General features: G+C 35.5%; 1 protein-coding gene across 2 annotated transcripts; it reads left to right on the plus strand.

Moving 5' to 3' along the window:
* Positions 1-80: 80 nt before the first annotated feature.
* On the plus strand, positions 81-22,694 carry LOC117414861 (SCY1-like protein 2). Of its 2 annotated transcripts, XM_034024688.3 has the most exons (19): positions 81-257; positions 1,611-1,814; positions 6,734-6,891; positions 7,880-8,024; positions 9,158-9,307; positions 9,569-9,790; positions 10,075-10,191; positions 10,455-10,580; positions 11,173-11,349; positions 11,710-11,721; positions 11,848-11,970; positions 13,109-13,222; positions 13,511-13,643; positions 16,109-16,227; positions 17,187-17,287; positions 17,562-17,625; positions 18,075-18,164; positions 18,263-18,382; positions 18,497-22,694. In XM_034024688.3, exons 2-19 carry the CDS (start codon positions 1,638-1,640, stop codon positions 19,124-19,126), a joined length of 2,778 nt encoding a protein of 925 aa, XP_033880579.3. In that variant the 5' UTR covers positions 81-257; positions 1,611-1,637; the 3' UTR covers positions 19,127-22,694. The 2 variants fall into 2 exon arrangements, with proteins under 2 accessions (XP_033880579.3, XP_033880580.3); XM_034024689.3 differs by lacking the exon at positions 11,710-11,721.
* The last annotated feature ends 55 nt before the right edge of the window (positions 22,695-22,749 follow it).

Genomic DNA, 22,749 nt, shown 5'->3' on the forward strand with positions numbered 1-22,749 from the left:
TCACTTTGACGAACAACACAATAACGATATGCACAACCACGTACTCCCTCTTTTATCTAGTCTCGTATACTCCTCTTGTATCACATGGTTTTGATGGGTGGAGAATTCTATCTTTGAAGGAAGTGACGTTCCAGGTAGGTAGAATTCTACAAGCTCGAAGACATGGAGGCTGGTGCGTACAATAGACACTGACAGCTCACTCACAAACCCATAAAAAGGAAACCACACAAAACGTGGACATTGAATTCAGCGAGCAGGTAAGAAAGTGATAAGTCACACCCATTTTAAGAATGTGAAAGCAGTATGAGTGATACGTTATAATGACGTGACGTGAGAGGAGACAACAACAACAACAACAGTAGCAGCAGCAGCAGCTGATCGCTGACTGAGGGGCCTAGGGGTGTGTAGACAATTCAGAAAGTAACCAGGAATTAAGTTGTGTTATTAATTGTTCTGGTTTGTTTCAAAAGGATTTGCAGTCGTTAATTAAATATTGTTTGCATTGTGTGTTAAAAAAAAAAAAAAAGTAATTGACACCGAGGAGGTGTAAACACACACTTGTACAAAATAATACAATACTTGTAATCGAAGCCAAATTGGAGGTTGTGTCATTTAATTTATTTGAACTTAAAACGCAAATTAACTGCTAACAATACAGACTATATCCAAAACATAACACACATAGCTTACAACATACGGCAACGAATGTGATGCAGTGGTAGCCTTATTATCCACACCCCTGCCTCTGTCAGAACATATGTTGTTGTTTAATTTATTTTTTTATATGATTTATGTGTTTGATTTGTTTGCTACAAGTTAATGTTTTTTAAAATGTGTATGGTATATTCTGCCAACTACTTGTTTAAATTCACCAAATGGTTTAGAACGCCTACTAGTATCATACATTTCATAGGGTTTTTTGTTAAGATAATCCAGCTAGAAAGCACAGGCAGAAGTTTATTGCAATTATCTTTAACGTCTATATTAATAATAATCAGCATTTACTAAATGTGTCGTGTGTATTGTAAATAGAAGTGTATCTACTGTAGCGATTGCAGTCTGGAGTACATCATAGGGTCATTTTTGTTATCAAGAGTTGTGAACTGTGATGATGCTAATCAGTGTTGTGTATCATCCTGTACTGTCTGAAGTACTGTAGGGAAATACAAACCCCATTTGAATACATGTTGTTCTGTATGTCAAATGTCCCGATTTTTGGGACAATGGGCAAAACAGTCTCCTTTGTACTTTAGGTGACCCAGTGGAAGTTAATTTGTGAAAGAAATGTTGAAGAAAACATTACGCATTTAGAGGTTAATCCTTTATTACTGTATTATCTGTCAACTAAATTGGGGTTTCTGATTAATGGAGTGTTTGGTCAGAATACAAAAAGCCTGCCTTACCTTTCAAATTCATGTTTAAACATAAACATTACTTTTAGAAACTGCAAAAGGAAAATGCTACATACTACAGTAAAGCAGTTAAACTTAAGAAATATTTAGTGAGTTTTGTGTGTAGTTGTATATTTGATAGAATTGTAGCTTTATTCTGTCCTCTTGTGTGAATAGATTGTAATTATTTAATCTTTTTTTCTCATCTATATTTTTAAGGGAATCAGACCGACTGTGGGTGAAACCATGGAGTCCATGCTTAATAAGTTCAAAAGCACGGTGACAAAGGTAACTGCAGATGTTACCAGTGCTGTCATGGGAAACCCTGTTACCAGGGAGTTTGAAGTGGGGCGTCACATTGCCAGCGGAGGGCCAATGCTGTCCTGGAAGATCTTCAATGGCATCAAAAAATCCACCAAACAGGTCAGTTGTTAAATTGTTGAATTTTCATAATTTCATTCAAACCAAGGCTAAATGCATACAGTCAGACTTAAGTTTTTCTGAGCTGTGAACAAACAACTCCATAAATCTCCATTTATACAGCAACCTTCTTGTACTAAACATCCCAAGGTTATTTTCAGGGGAAAGAAAAGCTCAAATTCTGAATTGAATAGTACTATGTGTATTTATGCTGAAACCCACAGTGTACATTTGACATAAATTATGTTTCTTTATACTTTTCTATTAAAGGGTACACCTGCTTTTAATATATTGCTCAAGGCACCAGTATAAATAAGCTAGTGACCCCACCACTACCCAATATGAATAGTACAGACTGGAAGTATCTGCATGAAGAATCTTTACAGAGATTATAGATTCAGATATTTTAAGTCAGGTTCCAGCAATGTAAGCAATCTGGGTATAAAAAAACAGGACAAGAGTTGTAGTTGAGCAGTTAAACTGGTGGATCATCATGTCATAAATGTCATCTACGCAGTAAGTTAGAGTCCTGCGCGGGTCAAGTTTTTACAACCCGTTTCCGACCCGGACCTGCTACTACAGGACCCGACCCGAACCCGCAACCCACTGCAAGCTTTCACAGATATGATGTACCAGTTTTGTGGCTGTTGTTTACAAAAACATGACAGGTTTTACAAGCAACAAATCCAGTCACATGTTCATTATTTTCATTCGCTATGATTCCAAAAGAATTCCACACTTCTGATTTACCTCTTGAACTATTATCCACTACATGAAATAAACCCTGCGCTATCTTTTGTTTCACCTCGTTCACAAACATTTTTAATATCACCAAGCAGACGTGATGAAGATCTTGTGACGTATCAAACAAGCAAGAACAACACTACTTAGTCAGCTGACTCCTCTCTAATCGCCTCCTGCTTTAGTGCTGGAAATACCGGTACATTTACCTTCTAATACTATATTTGGGAAAGGGTTACAGACGAGTACACTGTAAGGACAGAAAACGTTTTTGGTGATTCAAATTGAGACACAAATGTATTTATTTTTTACCCGAACCGCAAACCGCAAAAAAGATCACTACCCGACCTGTTGCAGGACTCTACAGTAAGGAAAAAGGATGGCTGTTTTTTAAAAATGTAGTACTAGAGGCACAAAACAAAATGGCCAAAATGGTTTAATAGATCAATTAAAAAAAATATTCAGCGAAAAAAGGCACTTTACAGAGCATTTAAAAGGGACCAAAAACAAAGTACACAGACAGAGTACTTGGAACTGCAAACACAAGTCAAAAAGGAAGTTAAGAAAGGCCAAGAGAGAGAAAGAAATCAATATTGCTAAGGGGGCTAAAACCAATTCCAAAATATTTTTCCAATATTATAACAGCAAGAGAACATTCAAAGAGGAGGTTAAATGTCTAAGAGACACAAATGGCAAAATCATAGATGAAGAAAAAAATAGCAAATATATTAAATGATTACTTTTCACAGGTTTTTACAAAGGAGGACACGGACAACATGCCCGACATGTCGACCTGTTCCTATCCAATTTTAAATAACTTTAGCATAACAGAGGCAGAAGTGTTAAAGGGACTAGGAGCTCTTAAAGTAAACAAATCCCCTGGGCCAGATGAGATCCTCCCAATAGTACTCAAAGAAATGAAAGAAGTTATTTACAAACCGCTAACCAAGATCATGCAACAGTCTCTTGACACGGGTTGTACCGACAGACTGGAAAATAGCAAACGTAATACCGATCCACAAAAAAGGACAAAACCGAACCAGGTAACTACAGACCAATAAGCCTGACTTCTATTATATGTAAACTTATGGAAACTATAATAAGATCCAAAATGGAAAATTACCTATATGGTAACAATATCCTGGGAGACAGCCAGCATGGTTGTAGGAAAGGGAGATTGTGTCTAACTAACCTACTTGACTTTTTTGAGGATGCAACATTGAAAATGGATAACTGCAAAGCATACAACATGGTTTATTTAGATTTCCAGAAAGCTTTTGACAAAGTCCCGCATAAAAGATTAATTCTCAAACTGAACGCAGTAGGGATTCAAGGAAATGCATGCACATGGATTAGGGAGTGGTTAACTTGTACAAAACAGAAAGTACTGATTAGAGGAGAAACCTCAAAATGGAGCGAGGTAACCAGTGGTGTACCACAGGGATCAGTATTAGGTCCTCTGCTCTTCCTAATCTACATTAATGATTTAGATTCTGGTATAGTAAGCAAACTCGTTAAATTTGCAGACGACACAAAAATAGGAGGAGTGGCAAACACTGTTGAAGCAGCAAAGGTCATTCAAAATGATCTAGACAGCTTTCAGAATTGGGCAGACATGGCAAATGAAATTTAATAGAGAAAAGTGTAAAGTATTGCATGCAGGCAATAAAAATGTGCATTATAAATATCATATGGGAGATAGTGAAATTGAAGAAGGGAACTATGAAAAAGACCTAGGAGTTTATGTTGACTCAGAAATGTCTTCATCTAGACAATGTGGGGAAGCTATAAAAAAGGCTAACAAGATGCTCGGATATATTGTGAGGTGTTGAATTTAAATCAATGGAAGTAATGTTAAAACTCTACAATGCATTAGTAAGACCTCACCTAGAATATTGTGTTCAGTTCTGGTCACCTCGTTACAAAAAGGATATTGCTGCTCTGGAAAGAGTGCAAAGAAGAGCAACCAGAATTATCCCGGGTTTAAAAGGCATGTCGTATGCAGACAGGCTAAAATAATTGAATCTATTCAGTCTTGAACAAAGAAGACGGCGATCTGATTCAAACATTCAAAATCCTAAAAGGTATAGACAATGTCAACCCAGGGGACTTCTTTGACCTGAAAAAAGAAACAAGGACCAGGGGTCACAAATGGAGATTAGATAAAGGGGCATTCAGAACAGAAAATAGGAGGCACTTTTTTACACAGAGAATTGTGAGGGTCTGGAACCAACTCCCCAGTAATGTTGTTGAAGCTGATACCCTGGGATCCTTCAAGAAGCTGCTTGATGAGATTCTGGGATCAATAAGCTTCTAACAACCAAACGAGCAAGATGGGCTGAATGGCCTCCTCTCGTTTGTAAACTTTCTTATGTTCTTATGTTCTTAAGTACGTTATATCCTGTAATATCAAGGGCTCAGAACCAGAAGGGCGTAAGTGACATTTTTGTCAAAATGGCATATTATATATCAAATTAAAGTTGAGATCTATCTAGTGCCAATGACCTAACTGTAATCACAAACTGCATTGAATAAAGCGAGAAAGTAATAAAGAAACAACTGCAAAATCTAAGTAAACTTAGTGCCAGGAGGGCGTAACTAGCACACTTCTTCCCTCCTGGCACTGAGTGTTGCATTGTGGGATGGCTGAGTGACAGCAGATGAGTCAAAATGGCTGAAAAAAAGCTTTGTGTAAAACAATACCTAACTTTTGTGGATATTTTACTCAGTTAAATTGAGGATTCAAGCAATGAATTCACTACAGAATAAGAACCAGACCATGTCAATTGTAGAAAATCTTGTAAATTATATTTTACAGTAGAATTTAAGTATAATTTATGAAATATGACTGTATATGTGAACATGTATATTTTAAAGATATATATATATATATATATATATATATATATATATATATATATATATATATATATCTATAACTCCCAGTCATGGTTGGCAAATGACATAGCGTGAATAAGAACCAGCGATCTCCAGGCTATAGGGCGCATCTGGCAAAATATGCTGTTTTGTCGCATTATACCTTAGTATACCTTAGTAACGTCAGAACCATTTAGCTATACCGACCCCTACAGAATTTTGCCAATTTAGAGTGACCAATTATTATTTTTATTTATTTTTCTCCCTTGGTTGGTATGTCCAATTATGTTTTTTATCCTCACTGCAGCGAGTCCCCACACAGCACAGATGTTCTGAGGGCGTATTAGCATCCTCCAGTCTCACACACCTAAAGCCAGAATCGCTTTTACTCTGAGCAAACCAGAGCAGATGTAGGTGGGCTACTGATCCCGGAGAATAGAGATCATCCCTGCTTTTTATCCACTCTGAATGTGCTCAGTGTCTGACCAGTAGGGTTCGCTGTTGCGCAGTGAGAAGTCCCTGCCGGGGACGCCCCCTTTGGAGTCTCCAGCAAAGTTCAGCCTCTTTGCACAGCCCTGACGCGAACTGGCCCCGTCCAAGCTGTGTGACTCATACTGAGCTCCCAGCGGCAGCGCTTTAACTGGATGAGCCACTTGGGGACCTTTAGATAATGTTTTTAAATTAAGCAAATGGGCATTTGGGTAGACAATGTTAATATATAACCACATTTTGCACACAATATAAAAGTGTAAAATTAAATAATTAAGGCACAGCGAGTGCAGTACCTATTGTTCACAAAACACTTAGAATATGTAAACATATCAATATGTTTTCTGAACATCTTACCTGAAGTTATAATATATTTGTATATCGCCAAGTATCTTTCTGATGAAGTAATACTGTCCCGTCAAATGGAAAAAAAAGCAGTTAAACCTGCAGCTCCGTGGTCAAAAATTGACCACAAAATGGGCTTAAATTAAGCCACTGCTGGTACGTTGGAGTTAAAAAACCTTTTGACACCTTGTGGTCTAAATTGGTACATTGCAATTGAGCTCACAGACATTAAGACTCCTTTTCAGGTTTAAACCTCAGTTAAACCAGTTTAATTGGTACATTGCAATTGACCCACTGATCTTGTGCAATTTTTGTGCATTTTTCTCCATAGCCATGTATTGCACTATATATTTTTAGAACCGTACCAAACAAATTGGTTTGCATGGTTTTTGTTTTTATTCATTTGTATGATTGTTTGTGTGTGTGTTTGTTTGTTTATGTATTTATTTATATTTCACATTTTGTTTCAGGAAGTAGCAGTTTTTGTGTTTGATAAAAAGATGATTGAAAAGTATCAGAAGTTTGATAAAGACCAGATTATAGATTCTCTCAAACGAGGAGTCCAGCAGCTTACAAGACTACGGCACCCACGGCTGCTTACTGTCCAGCACCCACTTGAAGAGTCCAGGTAAAAATTAATAACTGCTCACTTCAAGGCTGGCAAAAAGTCTGACATTCTACATTGACCTAATTCTGAAGAGACAGTTTACCTTGTCAGTAGAAACAGACGTGCTTGCGTTGGCAGTAACGAAAATCTGATCTTTGTTTTATAATCTACTACAAGGATAGCATCCCATCTATTTTAATAATAATAATAATTAATAATAATAATAATTTATTTCTTAGCAGACGCCCTTATCCAGGGCGACTTACAAGATATCACATTATTTTTACATACAATTACCCATTTATACAGTTGGGTTTTAACTGGAGCAATCTAGGTAAAGTACCTTGCTCAAGGGTACAGCAGCAGTGTCCCCACCGGGGATTGAACCCATGACCCTCCGGTCAAGAGTCCAGAGCCCTAACCACTACTCCACACTGCAAAATGAATACGTATTTTTAACAAAACCAAGCTTACCTTCCCATTACTTTGAATTATTTATTTAATTAGGCCTTTTTATTTAGGCTTGTATATGCAATTTTAGCATGAACATTATTTTAAGCATCTCTCCTCAGAATTTGTAAACTAAATATTCCCATCAACATGACTGCGCAATGTTTCTTACTCTGACAAATTGACCCCCTAGCGATCAGGTGGGCATGCGCAAAATAAAAGTTAAACTACATTATTATAATATACAGATTTAGTATTTAAATAATGGCTATTTTAGACACAACGCTGCAAAAAGCCTTTTTGCTGAGCAGAGATGCTTAAAATTATTTTCATGCTTAAATTGCATATGCCATCCTAAAGAAATTAATCAAAGTAATAGGAATGTTTAACAAAACATTGGTAAGCTCTGTTTACTTCCACACCTATAAATATCCACTTTAATATATACATTATTATTTAGTTATTAATTGTACTATAATTTGTGGTCTAGTTATGTTGGATATGAGCATGGAAGTGAATGTTTTTAAATCCCCTTTTGAACTCTACCCTTTTCCTATAGAGACTGCCTAGCATTCTGCACAGAACCAGTCTTTGCAAGCTTATCTAATGTTCTTGGACAGTGGGACAATCTGCCAAGCCCTGTACCTACCGACATTAAGGAGTATAAGCTGTATGATGTTGAAACCAAATATGGACTCTTACAGGTGAGTGTCTGTATAGCCCAATGCGAACATGGAAACGTACAGTTGCTATAAATTGTTAAAAGCCAGTGAAAGAAAATACAGTGCACATTGCATGTTGCACAAGTTCTAAAACCGCAATCTGTTTTGTTGGTCAACGCTTTAAAAAAAGGAAGTGTTGGGAAACAGTGTCTACAGAGAATTTGCTGGCGGTTTACCATGTTTGTAAAGTAGGTTATCACGACATACTCCAGATACAAAGACAGCATCATGTGGATGTTTTGCTTTGTTTATGTGTGACAAATCCTCTACAGAACAAAAACATGTTTATAGTTCTAGATCATTTAATGATTAGGCATAAACATCATGCATGATCGCTTGGGCAACAAGCAATTTATCACCCTTGTGATTCGATCTGGAACATTGGCAACACAGTCCACCCTACATAAAGACAAAAGGAGGATGTTTGGAAATGGCCTCAGTTGATGGTACAACAGATAGCATTCTTTAACCGCAGGGTTCTAAAATAACGAACCTGGCTTTATACAGTGTTTTACACAACATATAAGCTCTTTTACGCAGAAAATGCAGTGCTGTGATAAACTAGTGCTGGCAGCTTAATTTATAATTGACAACAATGACAGTGTGGAGTGGATAGGCCTTCTAGATATAGTTAAATATAGAAAATAATTTCACACACAACTGCGTTAATCCACTAGTTTTTTTTCAAGAATGTGTTTAACTTTCTTTTTTTTTTAATATTGCTCTGCAATTACAAGATTCCAGGACAGAAAGATCGATCTTTTTTTATTTCTTTTGAAAATGTGCCTCTTAAAGACAGTTCAGATGTATATTTAGTAGCTGCATGATCCTCTTCCTGTCATGTGCATTATTGTACTCAAAGTTTAATCAGTGGTACTAATTCCCAAAACAGAGAATTAACAGGGATTGTTTTGCAAAAGGCTTATTATGTAAAGTCAGTATGATTCACAATAATTCCTGATGTGGTATCAAAGGGTATTATTATTATGATATGAAAGTAAAGACACTAACTACAGTATGCTGTATATTATACTAGTTTCACTTGACTCATATCTGTTTCAACACAGCTAAAGCAGGATGAACATGCTATTTTAAATATTTGTTTTATATTGCAGATTTCTGAAGGCTTGTCCTTTTTACACAATGGTGTGAAAATGGTTCATGGAAATCTTACGCCTGAGAATATCATTCTGAATAAGAGTGGAGCGTGGAAAGTCATGGGCTTTGATTTCAGTATCTCCTCATCCAATCCATCTGAACAAGAGGTATTGGATTTCATTTGAATTACTTATTTTTTTTTCATAATCATTGAAAAAAAACATTTGTTCAGTTCATCTTTTAAATAAAATCGTTATGATAATAATAATAAAAAAAACTACTTGCAGTTATTCAAGTGTGTGTATATAACATACAGTCACAGACAAAAGTATTGGCACTCTACGCTTATTATAACATAATTCAAGATTAAGGACAAGAGTTTAGTAAACTTAGTGAACCACTTTCTTGATTTATTTATTTTTTCATAGCCAAAGTACTCCTGTAAAGAGTGGGACCCGAATCTTCCATCGCTGTGCCTGCCTAACCCAGAGTATTTGGCTCCTGAATACATCCTCTCTGTGAGCTGTGACACAGCCAGTGACATGTACTCTTTAGGAGTTGTTGTGTATGCTGTATTTAATGAAGGAAAGCCCATCTTTGATGTAAACAAGCATGGTATTTTTAAAAGCTTCAGCAAACAGCTGGATCAGGTAAAAGAAAGCATTTGTTTTATATGCATGTGGTTTTATGTGTGTCAGTTTACGTGATACATACCTCTATGTAAGACACCTATATGTGTTTTTTTTAATACGTAAATTGCTGTTTTAGGTTCAGAATAGTTTTTTTTATTAATAATATAAAAATACTACCTGTGTCTGACAAGGGATCTAGCCCAAAAGACATATGCTTTCATGTGTGCGGTTGGTCCATTATAAAAATAAAAAAACATTGTTAAATCTTAACACATGATGTATATCTTGTATTTTATAACCAGTTGAGCCGTTTAAGTCAAAACATCCTGCAGAAGATTCCAGAAGAGGTTCGTGAGCATGTAAAGCTTTTGTTGAATGTAACTTCAACTGTAAGGCCTGATGCAGATCAGATGACAAAGGTAAGTGTATTTATATTACAATAAATTATACACACAACAAGCTAATTAATATTTAATAAAGTAGATTCAGTGACACAACAAATAATATACAGGTGTCTTTATCAGTAGTATGTGGTATGTACAGACCTGGAGGTCCAAAAAAGTAGACCTGCATCCCAATAATAAAAACAATACTGATTTATAGAAGTTTGTTTTAATGTAAACAATGCTCAACAAATACATTGATACAAATTCATTATTTGCATGTTTTGGGGATCTTACAGATTCCCTTTTTTGATGATGTTGGAGCTATGACACTACAGTATTTTGACTCCTTATTCCAAAGAGATAACCTGCAGAAATCTCAGTTTTACAAAGGACTTCCAAAGGTTCTTCCTAAATTGCCTAAGGTATGTCTGCTTCCATTACCAACCACATTCTGATCACTCTCTTCTATGAACCTGGCTCAGTCTAAACAATGTTCCTTCACTTTGACCTGTGACCTAATATGGCTGCCACGTTGTGGTCATTAAACTTGTTGGTTTCCTAATGATAAAGACCTAACCCCTTCAGATCTTGCCTTCATACTTAATTAAAACAACTGAATTAAATGATTCTCTAGGTCAAGATCGACCATGTATCTTCCAAGAAGAGATTTTTGGTTTTGGTGAGGGGGGAAAAAAAACTATATATATATATATATATATATATATATATATTTATATATAAATATACTGTGTGCGAATATATATATATATATATATATATATATATATATATATATATACACACACAGTATATCTATCTATCTATCTATCTATCTATCTATCTATCTATATCTATATATCTCAATGAAATAAATAAATAAAGAAACTTTCAAGGGGAAAAAAGTTTACTATAAATGGAACTGCAAGCAAGTTCTTCAGTGATGGTAATTATAAACGTGTAATAAAAGGATGTATTTCAATTTGAATATGAAATATGTGATTTGCTTCTACGTAGCGGGTTGTAGTACACCGTATCCTGCCAGCTCTGACCTCAGAGTTTGTGAACCCGGATATGGTCCCTTTCGTCCTGCCAAACGTCCTGCTCATTGCTGAAGAGTGCACTAAAGAGGAGTATGTTAAATTAATCCTGCCTGATCTCTCACCAGTCTTCAAGCAACAAGAACCTATTCAGGTATTCGGCATCCCTGTTATTTAAGCTACTGCTCTGCATGTATACTAAAGCAGCCAAGCTCAAATCCTCATGCAAAGGTAGCGCTAAGTATGAAAGCATGCTAAAGGATAAGGAGATTCTGAAATACATAATGTGATAAATAAGAGTGTAATCTGAAATCAAACCCTGCAGAACAGCATGACAGTAGCATTAGCAATTCAAATTATGTTTGTTAACCTCGCCAGTGTGAAATCACAGATCAGTGGGAGGGGGAGACTTGAATATTCTAGTTTTGTAGTTTCCAGAATAAGATGTGTTTTGAATTAATATGTAACCAAACCAAACAGCTGTTTTGTTTTTTGTTTTGTTCCATGCTGTCAGGCTAGCAATATGGTGAGTGAAATTGTGTATAGAAAATGATTGGCATAATTTCATCCAGCTGTGTAATATTTTTTAATAATAATAATTCACAGCAAATGTTCCAAGTAATTGCTTTAGGATTATCTGTTATCTTTGCAGATTCTGTTAATCTTTTTGCAAAAAATGGATTTGTTGCTGACCAAAACTCCTGCAGAAGATATAAAGAACAGTGTCCTACCAATGGTCTACAGAGCTCTGGAAGCACCCTCAATTCAGATTCAGGTATTGTGAGATAACACTACGGTTTGATTGTAGTATGGTGAAGTAATCCCATGGTTTCAGTTTGTAATTGAACAATTTAATATATGTACACTGTGAGATACAATTCCCATTATCCCCTTTATGACTCGTGGGGGTAGTACTCGAATCGTCTTGCCCAAAATTAATCAAATATAAATATGAAATTAGTTAAAGGTTTGTGTTGTACTTCTTGACATTTTCTGGATCCCTCTTTTTTTCTTGGGTGGTGATTGTACTCTGTTACGCCATTACTGTAAATTAAAGAGTATTTATGAGCCCCTTCAACAGTATTAACCACAGTCTGCCATTGGATCACAAGTTGAATGTTGCCTTTAGCTTCTTCCCTAGTCTGTTGCCAGTTTGTTCTTTAAATTCTGTAGATTATTTATAAAAATATCTGCCATTACATGGAATAGGATTCCTTATGTCGGAGTTGAGGAAGAAGTGGAGTCAGGAAAGTTGGGCTCTGTTACTCTCACCCTTGTTCCAATGTTTTTTTTTATATTTCTTATTTTTACATAATTTACATAATGATTAAAAACTGTCCAGACCAGATACTATTTAGACTGCTTTCTAATTGGTGTATAGGTCTGACTTTTAAACATTTCCTCAGTCTGTGCGTTTTCAAGTGTTCATTTTCTTTTTTGCTTGCAGCTATGGGCACTAATGCCTTTTTTGTACCAAATTTAATATGGTAGCGACTGAAGCAAGACTCGCTACTGTTTGCCTTCACACAAGAGGAAAACTGGGGAGTGAGTTCGCTCACATTAACTAATCCTACCCCTGAAGTAAATGTTTTGAGAGTAAAATAATTCAATGTAATTAACTCCAAGGTTGTGTGTGTGTGAAGGCAATTACTACTCAAAAAAGTACTGCAAACCAGTATCTGCACTGAACAAACTTATATTCTATATTATCAGGTCAATGCTGGTTTCTGATATTTGTGGTTGTATGTAATGTAATGTTCTGTTTAGTACAGTACTCATTGTGTACTCCACACATTTTTCACTTTTCACGTAGAGCTATACTAAAAGGATAAGGACCTTGTGATAAAATATATGCTTTAAGATTTAGGTTTGCTCACTAAATATATGTATTTTTTTATATTCACAATTTACAGGAACTCTGTCTAAACATCATTCCCACCTTTGCAAACCTGATAGATTACCCATCCATGAAGAACTCATTAATTCCAAGAATTAAAAATGCGTGTTTACAGACATCCTCTCTTGCAGTAAGTAAAAAAAACAAAAACATTTTGATTAATCTGTTTGATTATGCGTATTGTACAATTAACCCTTAAGGTTGGTGTTTAGGGACTGTGTAGTTAAATCCAAACTGTTGGCAGGATACCCTTGTAAATAAGATGCTGAATCCTATGGGGCTTCCTTTATACATACCATAATTTAATTTCTAGAAAATAGTACTATCATAGCACTGTAGTTTTCAATACTGTCTTTCTTTTTCAAATGGAAACTGAAAATGCAACTAGCAAAGAGTTCAATTGTATTCTCTTTTGTAGGTCCGTGTAAATTCCCTGGTCTGTCTGGGCAAGATTCTAGAATATCTTGATAAATGGTTTGTAATAGATGAGCTCCTGCCATTCCTGCAGGAAATTCCATCCAGGGAGCCTGCTGTGCTTATGGGAGTTTTAGGTAATGTATGTGTAACTGTGCAACTCATAACTATTCATATATGAAATATAGTTATATTTTTGTTCATACTTTTGTTTTGGTTGGGGCATTTCAGAAAGGTATTGCATCAGTTAATGTACTGCACATGAAACTGAAAGAATAAGCAATATATCTTCACTATATCTGAATTGAAATGACCTTTCAATAGTTTGCTTTCATCATCACTTTCAAGATTTAAAGAATTAAATGTTGAGCTAGAGCAATTCATTATTTACTATTGTGCATAGCATACTGTATTTGTTTATAGTATAGTTGTGTCTACAGTGTAATAAGTAACATAGTATTCTAGCTATTATATGTTGAATACATGGGATGTATTTTACATTTTTCCTTTTTTCATCTTCATACATACAGTTGTAGTCAAAAGTTTACATACCCCAGTGGAAATTTAGAAATTTCCTGAAAACAAATTATAGGAAAAATCTTTTGTAGCAAAAGGTTACAATAAATAAATATCGACAATTATTTATTTCAGCAATTAAAAAGTATTCATACCCTGACAAGGAAAATTGTTATATCTAGTTGAGGCACCTTTTAGCATTAATAACCTCTTTTAAACAATTGGGATATTTGTTAATGAGCTTTTGGCATGATTCTTCAGTGATTTGCGACCATTCTTCAAGGCAAAATTGTTCCAGTTCATTCAAATTCCGAGGACTTCTCTTGTGCACAGCCTTCAAGTCCTACCAAAGATTCTCAATCAGATTAGATCGGGACTTTGACTAGACCATTCCAGAACCTTGATTTTATTCTTCTTTAACCATTCTGAAGTAGATTTTGATGTGTAGTTTGGATAGTTGTCGTGTTGGAACGTCCAGTTGCGCTTTAAACCAAGTTTTTTGTAGTGGAGGGTTTCAGATGATTGGCCAATATTTTTTGGTATGCTATGGAATCCGTTTTGCCGTGTATTGGAACTACATTTCCTGTGCCATTAGAGAAAAAATAGCCCCATAGAAGGATATTACCACCTCCATGCTTGACAGTACGTATGGTGTTCTTTTCTTTGTACGCCTCACCAGACTTTCTCCAAACATAACAACTGTCAGCGTGACCAGATAGCTCGATTTTTGTTTCATCATTCCACAAAACCTCTGACTAGAACTCATACCCATCATTCAAATTCCGTTTTTGCAAACTTTAAGCGATTGTCCTTGTGATGTTTTCCAAAGAGTGGCTTTTTCCTGCTACCATTAAGACCTTCAACATGCAATACTCAACTTATGGTTGAAATGGAAACCCCAGTCCCACTTGCAGCCAATTCACTTTGAATATCTTTGGCAGTCAATCTCGGATTGTTATTAACCTTCCTCACAATTCTTCTACTTGTTCTTGGTGAAAGAACCTTCTTTCTTCCAGACCGAGGGAGCGTTGTGACAGTTGTCTTGTACTTCTTGATAATAGAAACAATAGTTGAAATTGGGGTACTCCAAATGCTTGGAAATCTTCTTGTATCCTTCTCCAGCTTTATGACAATACATCATTTGCTGTCAAAGGTCTTCAGATAGATCTTTACTTTTCCCAATATTGACTTGTTGGTAATGACAGCAATCATCCTATGCCTAACCCTTTTATACACTCTAAGAATGTTCACCTACAATCCAGCATTTTCTAGACTTTTCTAGAATTAGGTTCTTCACTATCATATTGAGGGGCGGCACGGTGGCGTAGTGATTAGCGCTGCTGCCTCACAGCGCCAGGGTCCTAGGTTCGAATCTGGCCTAGGGTACTGTCTGTGTGGAGTTTGCATGTTCTCCCTGTGTTTGCGTGAGTTTTCTCCGGGTATTCCGGTTTCCTCCCACAGTCCAAAGACATGCTGTCCAGGTTGATTGGTCACTCTAAATTGCCCTCTGTGTGAGTGTGGTGCCCTGCGATGGACTGGCACCTCGTCCAGGGTGTAGTCTCGCCTTGCGCCCTGTGTATGCCGGGTTAGGCTCCGGCTCACCCGCGACCCTGTAAAGGAGTAAGCAGTTAATGATAATGGATGGATGGATGGATTATTATATTGAAATTTCTAGCACCTTGTAGACAGTACTATCATAGCATCAAAGTGTATGAATACATTTTTGGAGTTTTGCCAAAAAAATGCTTAAAAATAATTGTAGACATCTATTTCTTATAACTTTTTTTCCTCATCCACAAAAGAAATCTTTTGAGCAAAAGTTTTGTTCCTAAAATTCTTTGTTTTCTCTTGTAAACTCTTGACTACAACTGAATATATTAGGGATATTTAACTGTTTAATCAACATTTTTGTTTCCAAGTGACATGTTTGGCAACATTTTAAAGTAATAAAAAAAAGCCAACTGAATAAAATTACCTTGGCCAATTTATTGACTTTCTTTATATCTGCATTTTTTTAATTGATTTTTTAAAAATGTTTATTATTGTTGACTGCTGGTTTAGTTTTTATACAACACTTTTTTCACAGGAATCTACAAGTGTACATTTACTCATAAAAAGTTGGGGATTACCAAAGAACAACTGGCTGGGAAAGTCCTGCCCCACCTCATCCCGCTTAGCATTGATAACAACCTCAATCTCAACCAGGTGAGGCTTTGCATTGGTAGTTTACAGGTGTATTAACACATGTAGAATTACCTCTGGGGCATGATTCCAGGACGTCTCAGGTGTTCTGTAAGATGCCTCAGGTGTTCTATAAGATGCCTCAGGCTGCCCGCACATTCAAGGTCTTCACAGTCCGGGTGTACCCGAGGACCTGAGACCCGACCCGTACCTAGGGCTGCAACGAGGGTACATTTTGACCTTCGAAGGTTCGGAACACATTACCGAAGGAAGGTTCGAACCTTCAATGGTACTAATTTGCATAATTTACTGGTGATGTCACCATAGCTACTTGTTTATATTTGATTGAAAATCCTATTATTTTACAGGTAAGCCATATAAATGGAATAAAACATTCATATGTAGTTTAAAATTACACTATATAGAACAGTAATCATGTTTTTATAATTAAATAATAAAAATACACGTTGTTTATTTACACGTAATAGATGCTGCTTGTGCGTAAGCTTGCATTGCAGCAGCACTAACTGCAGCGGACTTAGGCAAAACAAACTTAATTTAACAGTCACCATTCCAAGCAAGTTATCAGTCACAGTCACATTTTACTACTACTACTAATATTATTATTATTATTATTATTATTATTATTATTAATAATAATAATAATAATAATAATAATAATAATAATAATAATAATAATAATAATAATAATAATAATAACTTATGATTGTAAAGTGACCCCGGAGATTGGATGTGCCTCCATGATATATCAACAGTCGCTTGCACAGTTTGCATTCAACTTTTTTTTTGGTTGTCTGGGCATTTAACAAAAAAAATCCCAAACAGAAGAGGGGTTTCGAGACATTTCTTTCAATACAGCTTACACTGTACAGTGCTTTGCTGTCGAGATGTTGAATGAAGAAAGAATTTTCGGTTGTAACAATATATATATATATATATATTTTTTTTTTTTAATCTCCTAGTTCAATTCCTTCATGGCAGTAATAAAAGACATGTTGAATCGAATAGAAGCAGAACACAAGACCAAACTTGAGCAGTTGCATATCATGCAAGAACAGCACAGGTACGTATCTAAGAGGCACTAAAAGTCATCAAATTATATATATTTTTTTCACTTTTTACATTAATGTAGCCATCCATTTAAAGTTACCACAGGAGATTTAATAGTTACTTAAAAAAACTTACTGTAAACATTTTTATTATTATATTTTCAAAATAAACTTGACATTTAAAATCAAGTATTGTACTCATTCATACCTGTGTATTTCAGTTTCATGTTTTTGTCCCCCGCAATATAATTAATTGTATTTAAAATGCATTTAAAACTCTTTCATTAGAGGAATGGAAATTTCAAGTACAATGAACAAAACCGAAGAGCCTCAGTCAAATCCAGTTAATCAGGTAAGACGATTGTTAAGACATAATGGGACTTCGGTGTGTTTAGTGTCATATTAAGTGCAACTCTAGCAGCATCGCTTTGTGTTTGTATAGGGGTAACTATGTGTCAGGTTTATGATTTTTCTTAATGTTAGCCTGTTCTTCTTTCCTTCACTTTGATTTCAGTAATATAAGTGCATTCATCTTATGGGTGTTGATGTTTCAAAGTAAGTTTGTTTCAGCACATGGATAAAGTGCATGTCAGAAGAAAACCTTTTCACAAAGATCTAGCCAGCTGAGCAGAATTTCAGCACACCAAAAGTGTCGTCTTTAGAAAGGCTATACAGAAAAGTGATGGATTTGCATGGGTAATCCAAAAATTACAAACACATTTGTAAGGAAGATAACTTCACACTTGTAATATAATTTTTATTACATATTGAGCATTAAAAATCAGTTGCTTTCCCAAACAGATTGACAAAATATTTGGGTCAAATTCTGTAAGCGGAGGATCTGACAAGAAAGAAAATGGATCTACGGCAGTAGTACCACAACCATCAAGAGTATGTTTTATTCTTTTTAATGCATATATGCATTTTCATTTGTGTAATGCTTGAAGAAATCTGCAATTGCAACCAACTTAATTTCATTATTTTACCAGGTATCTCTAACACTGGAGGAAAAACAGCGGTTAGCAAAGCAACAGGAGCAGACTCTGAAACTGAAGAATCAGAAGCCTCTTGCTCCCTCAAATGTGACAACGGCAGCTTCTGTAAAACCAGTACGGCTTTCAGTATTCATCAGTAGAATTAATTTTCATCGTCAAATAAAATATTTAAAACATGCCGTTCAACTTACTTCTTAGACTAATAAGATTTGTATTTTATTTTTATAGACAAAGGATCTGACAAGCACCCTTCTGGACAGCATGTCATCTATGGGGAACCTGTCTCTAAGCACTGCTAAACCAGCCCCCTCCACAGGATTCTCCACCATGTCCTCGATGGGTACTATGAGTGCGATGGGAAACATGAGCAATGGTTTTAATTCCAGCATGGGATTCCAGCCTTCTGCCATGAACATGGGAATGTGCACCCCCAACCCCAGCATGTACGGTGGCATGGCTACGACAACAAGCACGCCCAATTTCAACACCATGGGTGGGTTAAGTCAGCCAGGTACAGTGGGTGTGTTGCAACAAAACAAACCTGCAAACATGGTGGCTCTAGATTCTCTCTTTGTACCCCAGAAACGCAAAGTAAGCTTGAACCAAATGGCACCAAAACTTGCCCCACCAGCAGCTGTCCCCAGCCCATGGCTGAACCAGTTTGGGCAACCCCAAGGACCACAGACCATGAACATACCCATGGCTCCAGTGCAACCCGGGGTGACGGGCCAGGCAGGCTTTGGAATCCAGGCAAATCCATTCTTTAGCCCTCAGAACTTCTCCCAGCCCGGCATGCCAAAGAACACCATGAAAAGCAGCACCTCTGTAAACAATGACCTGAAAGACCTTTTTGGCTAGAACATGATTGTATTTTTACATTTTTATTTTTCCTTCAATCATTAACAGATAATTAATCAGAATCATGGGTGAGCTGAAGTAGCATCTACCATATCTATTGCATTCTATATACTATTATTACTATTATTATCATTTGTATGCCATATCTAGATTTGGACATACATTTTATTCCCAAAAAATATATTTAGTTACATGAATTTAGAACTAATAATGGAATATCCTTTCCTGAGTCTGAGCCTCTTGACTTTTTTTTTTTTTATAATAAACATGTATACAATTTGACATAACTTGTTAAAGCTATTTTTTTTTTTAATACAGTTATGTATATAATAACTGTTTTCAGTCCTACAAGACTGCTTTTAGTTTTAATTGTCACAGCAGTACACTGTGCAGACAGGCTAACACCAACTTTTATGTTCAAGAGCAGAAAACCGCATCCACTTCTGGAAATGTTACAAAGGAGTAAGAAACTTAAGTTAAAATTGCGTTTATAGTTTTGAATAACAGCAGCTTTTATTATAAACGCTGCAAGAATGTTACTCTTTAGATACTGTAACATTGATAGAAATACCACCCCAGAGGCATATGAAACCTTCCAGATGAAAATACTTTAAAGCAGATTTCAGCACATCCATGATACTATGCATTATTTATCTGTTTCCAGCTTTGGGATTTCAGTTCTGATTTCAGGCGATTTAAAAGTCTTACTGAACAGGCTGTTGGGTCTAAAACACAGTGCATTGTTATTTGTATTCTTGCAATATCTTTTTCAACATAATCGCAATTGTTTCTATATTTTTATTAGCACATCCCTGGTCAGTCCACATCAGTTATGCTTCGGGTCTTCCTGTCAAAATGTTTTCTGAATTGGCTGCTAAAATCCAATCTGTTCAATCAGAAACATTTCATTGGTTCCCGGCTCCTCTCCCAGCAAGTTCAGCATTTTGATTGGTTCCTCTATCCTACCTGCTCGCTCCGGCACAGGTTCAGAGGGGCAGGAACAGGTTGCTAACTGACCAGGGATATGTTAATAAAAATATCAAAACAAATTGAGATTTTATGTTAAAAGATATTGCAAGAAAACATTCAACAAAGCTGAAAGCTAGCGAAAGTAATGTGTTGTGTTTTAAACCCTACAGCCTGTTCAGTAACACTATCAGAATGCTTTTCAGTCATTTTTTTTCTTTTTGGTTGCTGCTCAAGATACCACAAGGCCTTATGCTGTGAATGCAATACAGGTATTGAAAATAAAATGTTTTTATGAAGTGGTAGTGTTACTGGTGTACAGACTGTAATTTGGTGTTTATTGATTTTTTGTGGGCAAACCATTGCATTACTCACAGTTATGCTGTCTTGGTTAAATAAAACTTTTTTCTTTTCTCGTACCTGGGACCAGATGACATTGGTAATGATTGCCTTTGTTTCAAAGTTGAATTCTAAATCTGTAAAAATGTATTTGCCTTTAAGATAAAATCTGATATTTTATTACACTGTAGTAGAAATGATCATGCTAGCTTGTTGATATGGAAAGTAAAAAAAAAAAAAAAAAAGTTTCATTGCATATAATCATTCAGTTGCTTAGGCAGTTGAACAGGCATTGTTACTTTCCACTTTTAACACTTTACAAGTTTCCCATGCAGAGGAAATTAGAAGAAGAATGTACAGTATATGTCCTGGTGTAATAGAGTACTCAAATATAATTAGGGCTTCTGTTTTTCAGGTTTTTATTAATTTCATTTTTCGGTGCTTATTTTTTAATTTTATGTAAATCATTTTTCTTTGGGGCTTTCGCTTTTTATATATACTATATGAAATTATTGTTTTCGGTTATTTTCCAAAATGCTTGGCCGTTTTTTTCTATCAAAGTATGTATAGTAGTAACTCGATGCTACTTGCACACTTAAGTTGTACCTTCTTTCCTTTACTGTCTTCCACAACGAAATCCTTATTGTCAGATAAAGGCAAATTCTGGGGTTTTTGTGTGTAGGCATTTTTTTACATTTCGCCACAATTTGCAATTCTATTTTAAATCCTCTGTATCTTAACTGTAATGCAGCTTTAAATCCCGCGAACAAGCCTCCATTCCTAATTGAAATATTGTTTTAAATCTTGCAGACTCCAATAGAAATGTAGGAATGTGCTGTCACTCAGTAGTTGGGTGGGTTTAAAGTATTCAGAACGAATCAATGATAGATACAAGTCAGGAAGGAGGGACATTGTATTTTTTTGTATTAGTAGTAGTAGGTTTTATTTTTTAATGGGAAAGGGGTGGTCAACGTGATTTGATTAACTATTTCCACTGTTTTTCCAGTGTTAATTGGTTATACAATGATTTCTTCTTTTTTGTATCTGAGGTGTTTTATCGTTTTTTTTCGGTTAAAACCGAACATTCAGAAGCCCAAAATATAATATCCAACAGATGGTTTTCTGTATGGCAACATACCACATTTGAATCCTCTTTTATACCAATTAAAACTTAGACTTTGTTAGACATTTTACCTTGCAGTATAGCTGTAATTATACAAGCGCATTGTTTCTGGTACAGTTGAGCCTTAATTGTATTGAATTTGTTTTGTGGGCACGATTATCTTAATATGTCCGTGCCCCAAGTTATTTAGCTTGTCAGGAAATGTTGTGTATTCTCTTGATAGAAACAACAGCTTATTGGTGAAAAATCCCTGACATTTGTGAATAATTTGGGTATTTTATTTTCAGTTTTAATTAGAGAACTTCTACAATGAGCAAAATGACAAGCTGATCTTAAATGCATATACAGATCTTTGACATATCAAGTGAATGAAATATATAAACTGATCTACTTTTTTTTTTTTTTTTTTTAATAACAGAATATTTTGCGTGCTATTAGGGTATACTCAGAGTATTGATAGTGATAGAAATTGTGAATAAAAATACCCATAGTGAATCTTTGCATTAAAATGGCATGCACTTGCATTGTCATGACTCTGCTTCAGCAAATGCAGAATAATGCAGAACTGTGTGTTGCATAATTGCAAGTTCATTATTTGTTTCAGATACCTATTTTACATCTGTTGTGAAATACTTTATTTTTCCAGATTGAATTTGTATTGTTTGGTGACGGTCACTAAATATTAAAAAACCTCGGGATGTCACTGCACATTAGCAGAATTCAAGAACTGGATTTTATCAAAATGAAAGCATTTGGTATTTCTTAGTTGGTTACTGACAGCAAGATATGATCAGAGAGTCTGTGACTCGAGTGGACCCAATAATAAGTTCTTGTAAAATTTAAAAATGGTTCTCTGACATCCCTACAGTGCATTCAATGTTATCTGTCATATTAATGTGTCTTGTAATTACTATAATGTCTGGTGTGGTTTCTGTAATTATTAGAATGAAAAGGGAACAGTCAAAGCAATGACATAGTTGTACTTAACATCTGTTTTGAAAAAAAAATATTCTTATATAAAATTTGAGGCTTCAGGTAAAGTTATGATGTAATAAATGTACAGTGATGTGTCTTCATACAACTTTGTACTGTGAATGAAAGTGGTGTAGTTTTGCAAGTCTGAATAAGATGCTGCTAAGAGACATGGACTTTCTGATTTTTTAAATAAAATACTATTTAGGTTCTAGTATTCAAA

This window comes from Acipenser ruthenus, chromosome 7, assembly GCF_902713425.1.
Source record: "Acipenser ruthenus chromosome 7, fAciRut3.2 maternal haplotype, whole genome shotgun sequence".
Taxonomy (NCBI): domain Eukaryota; kingdom Metazoa; phylum Chordata; class Actinopteri; order Acipenseriformes; family Acipenseridae; genus Acipenser; species Acipenser ruthenus.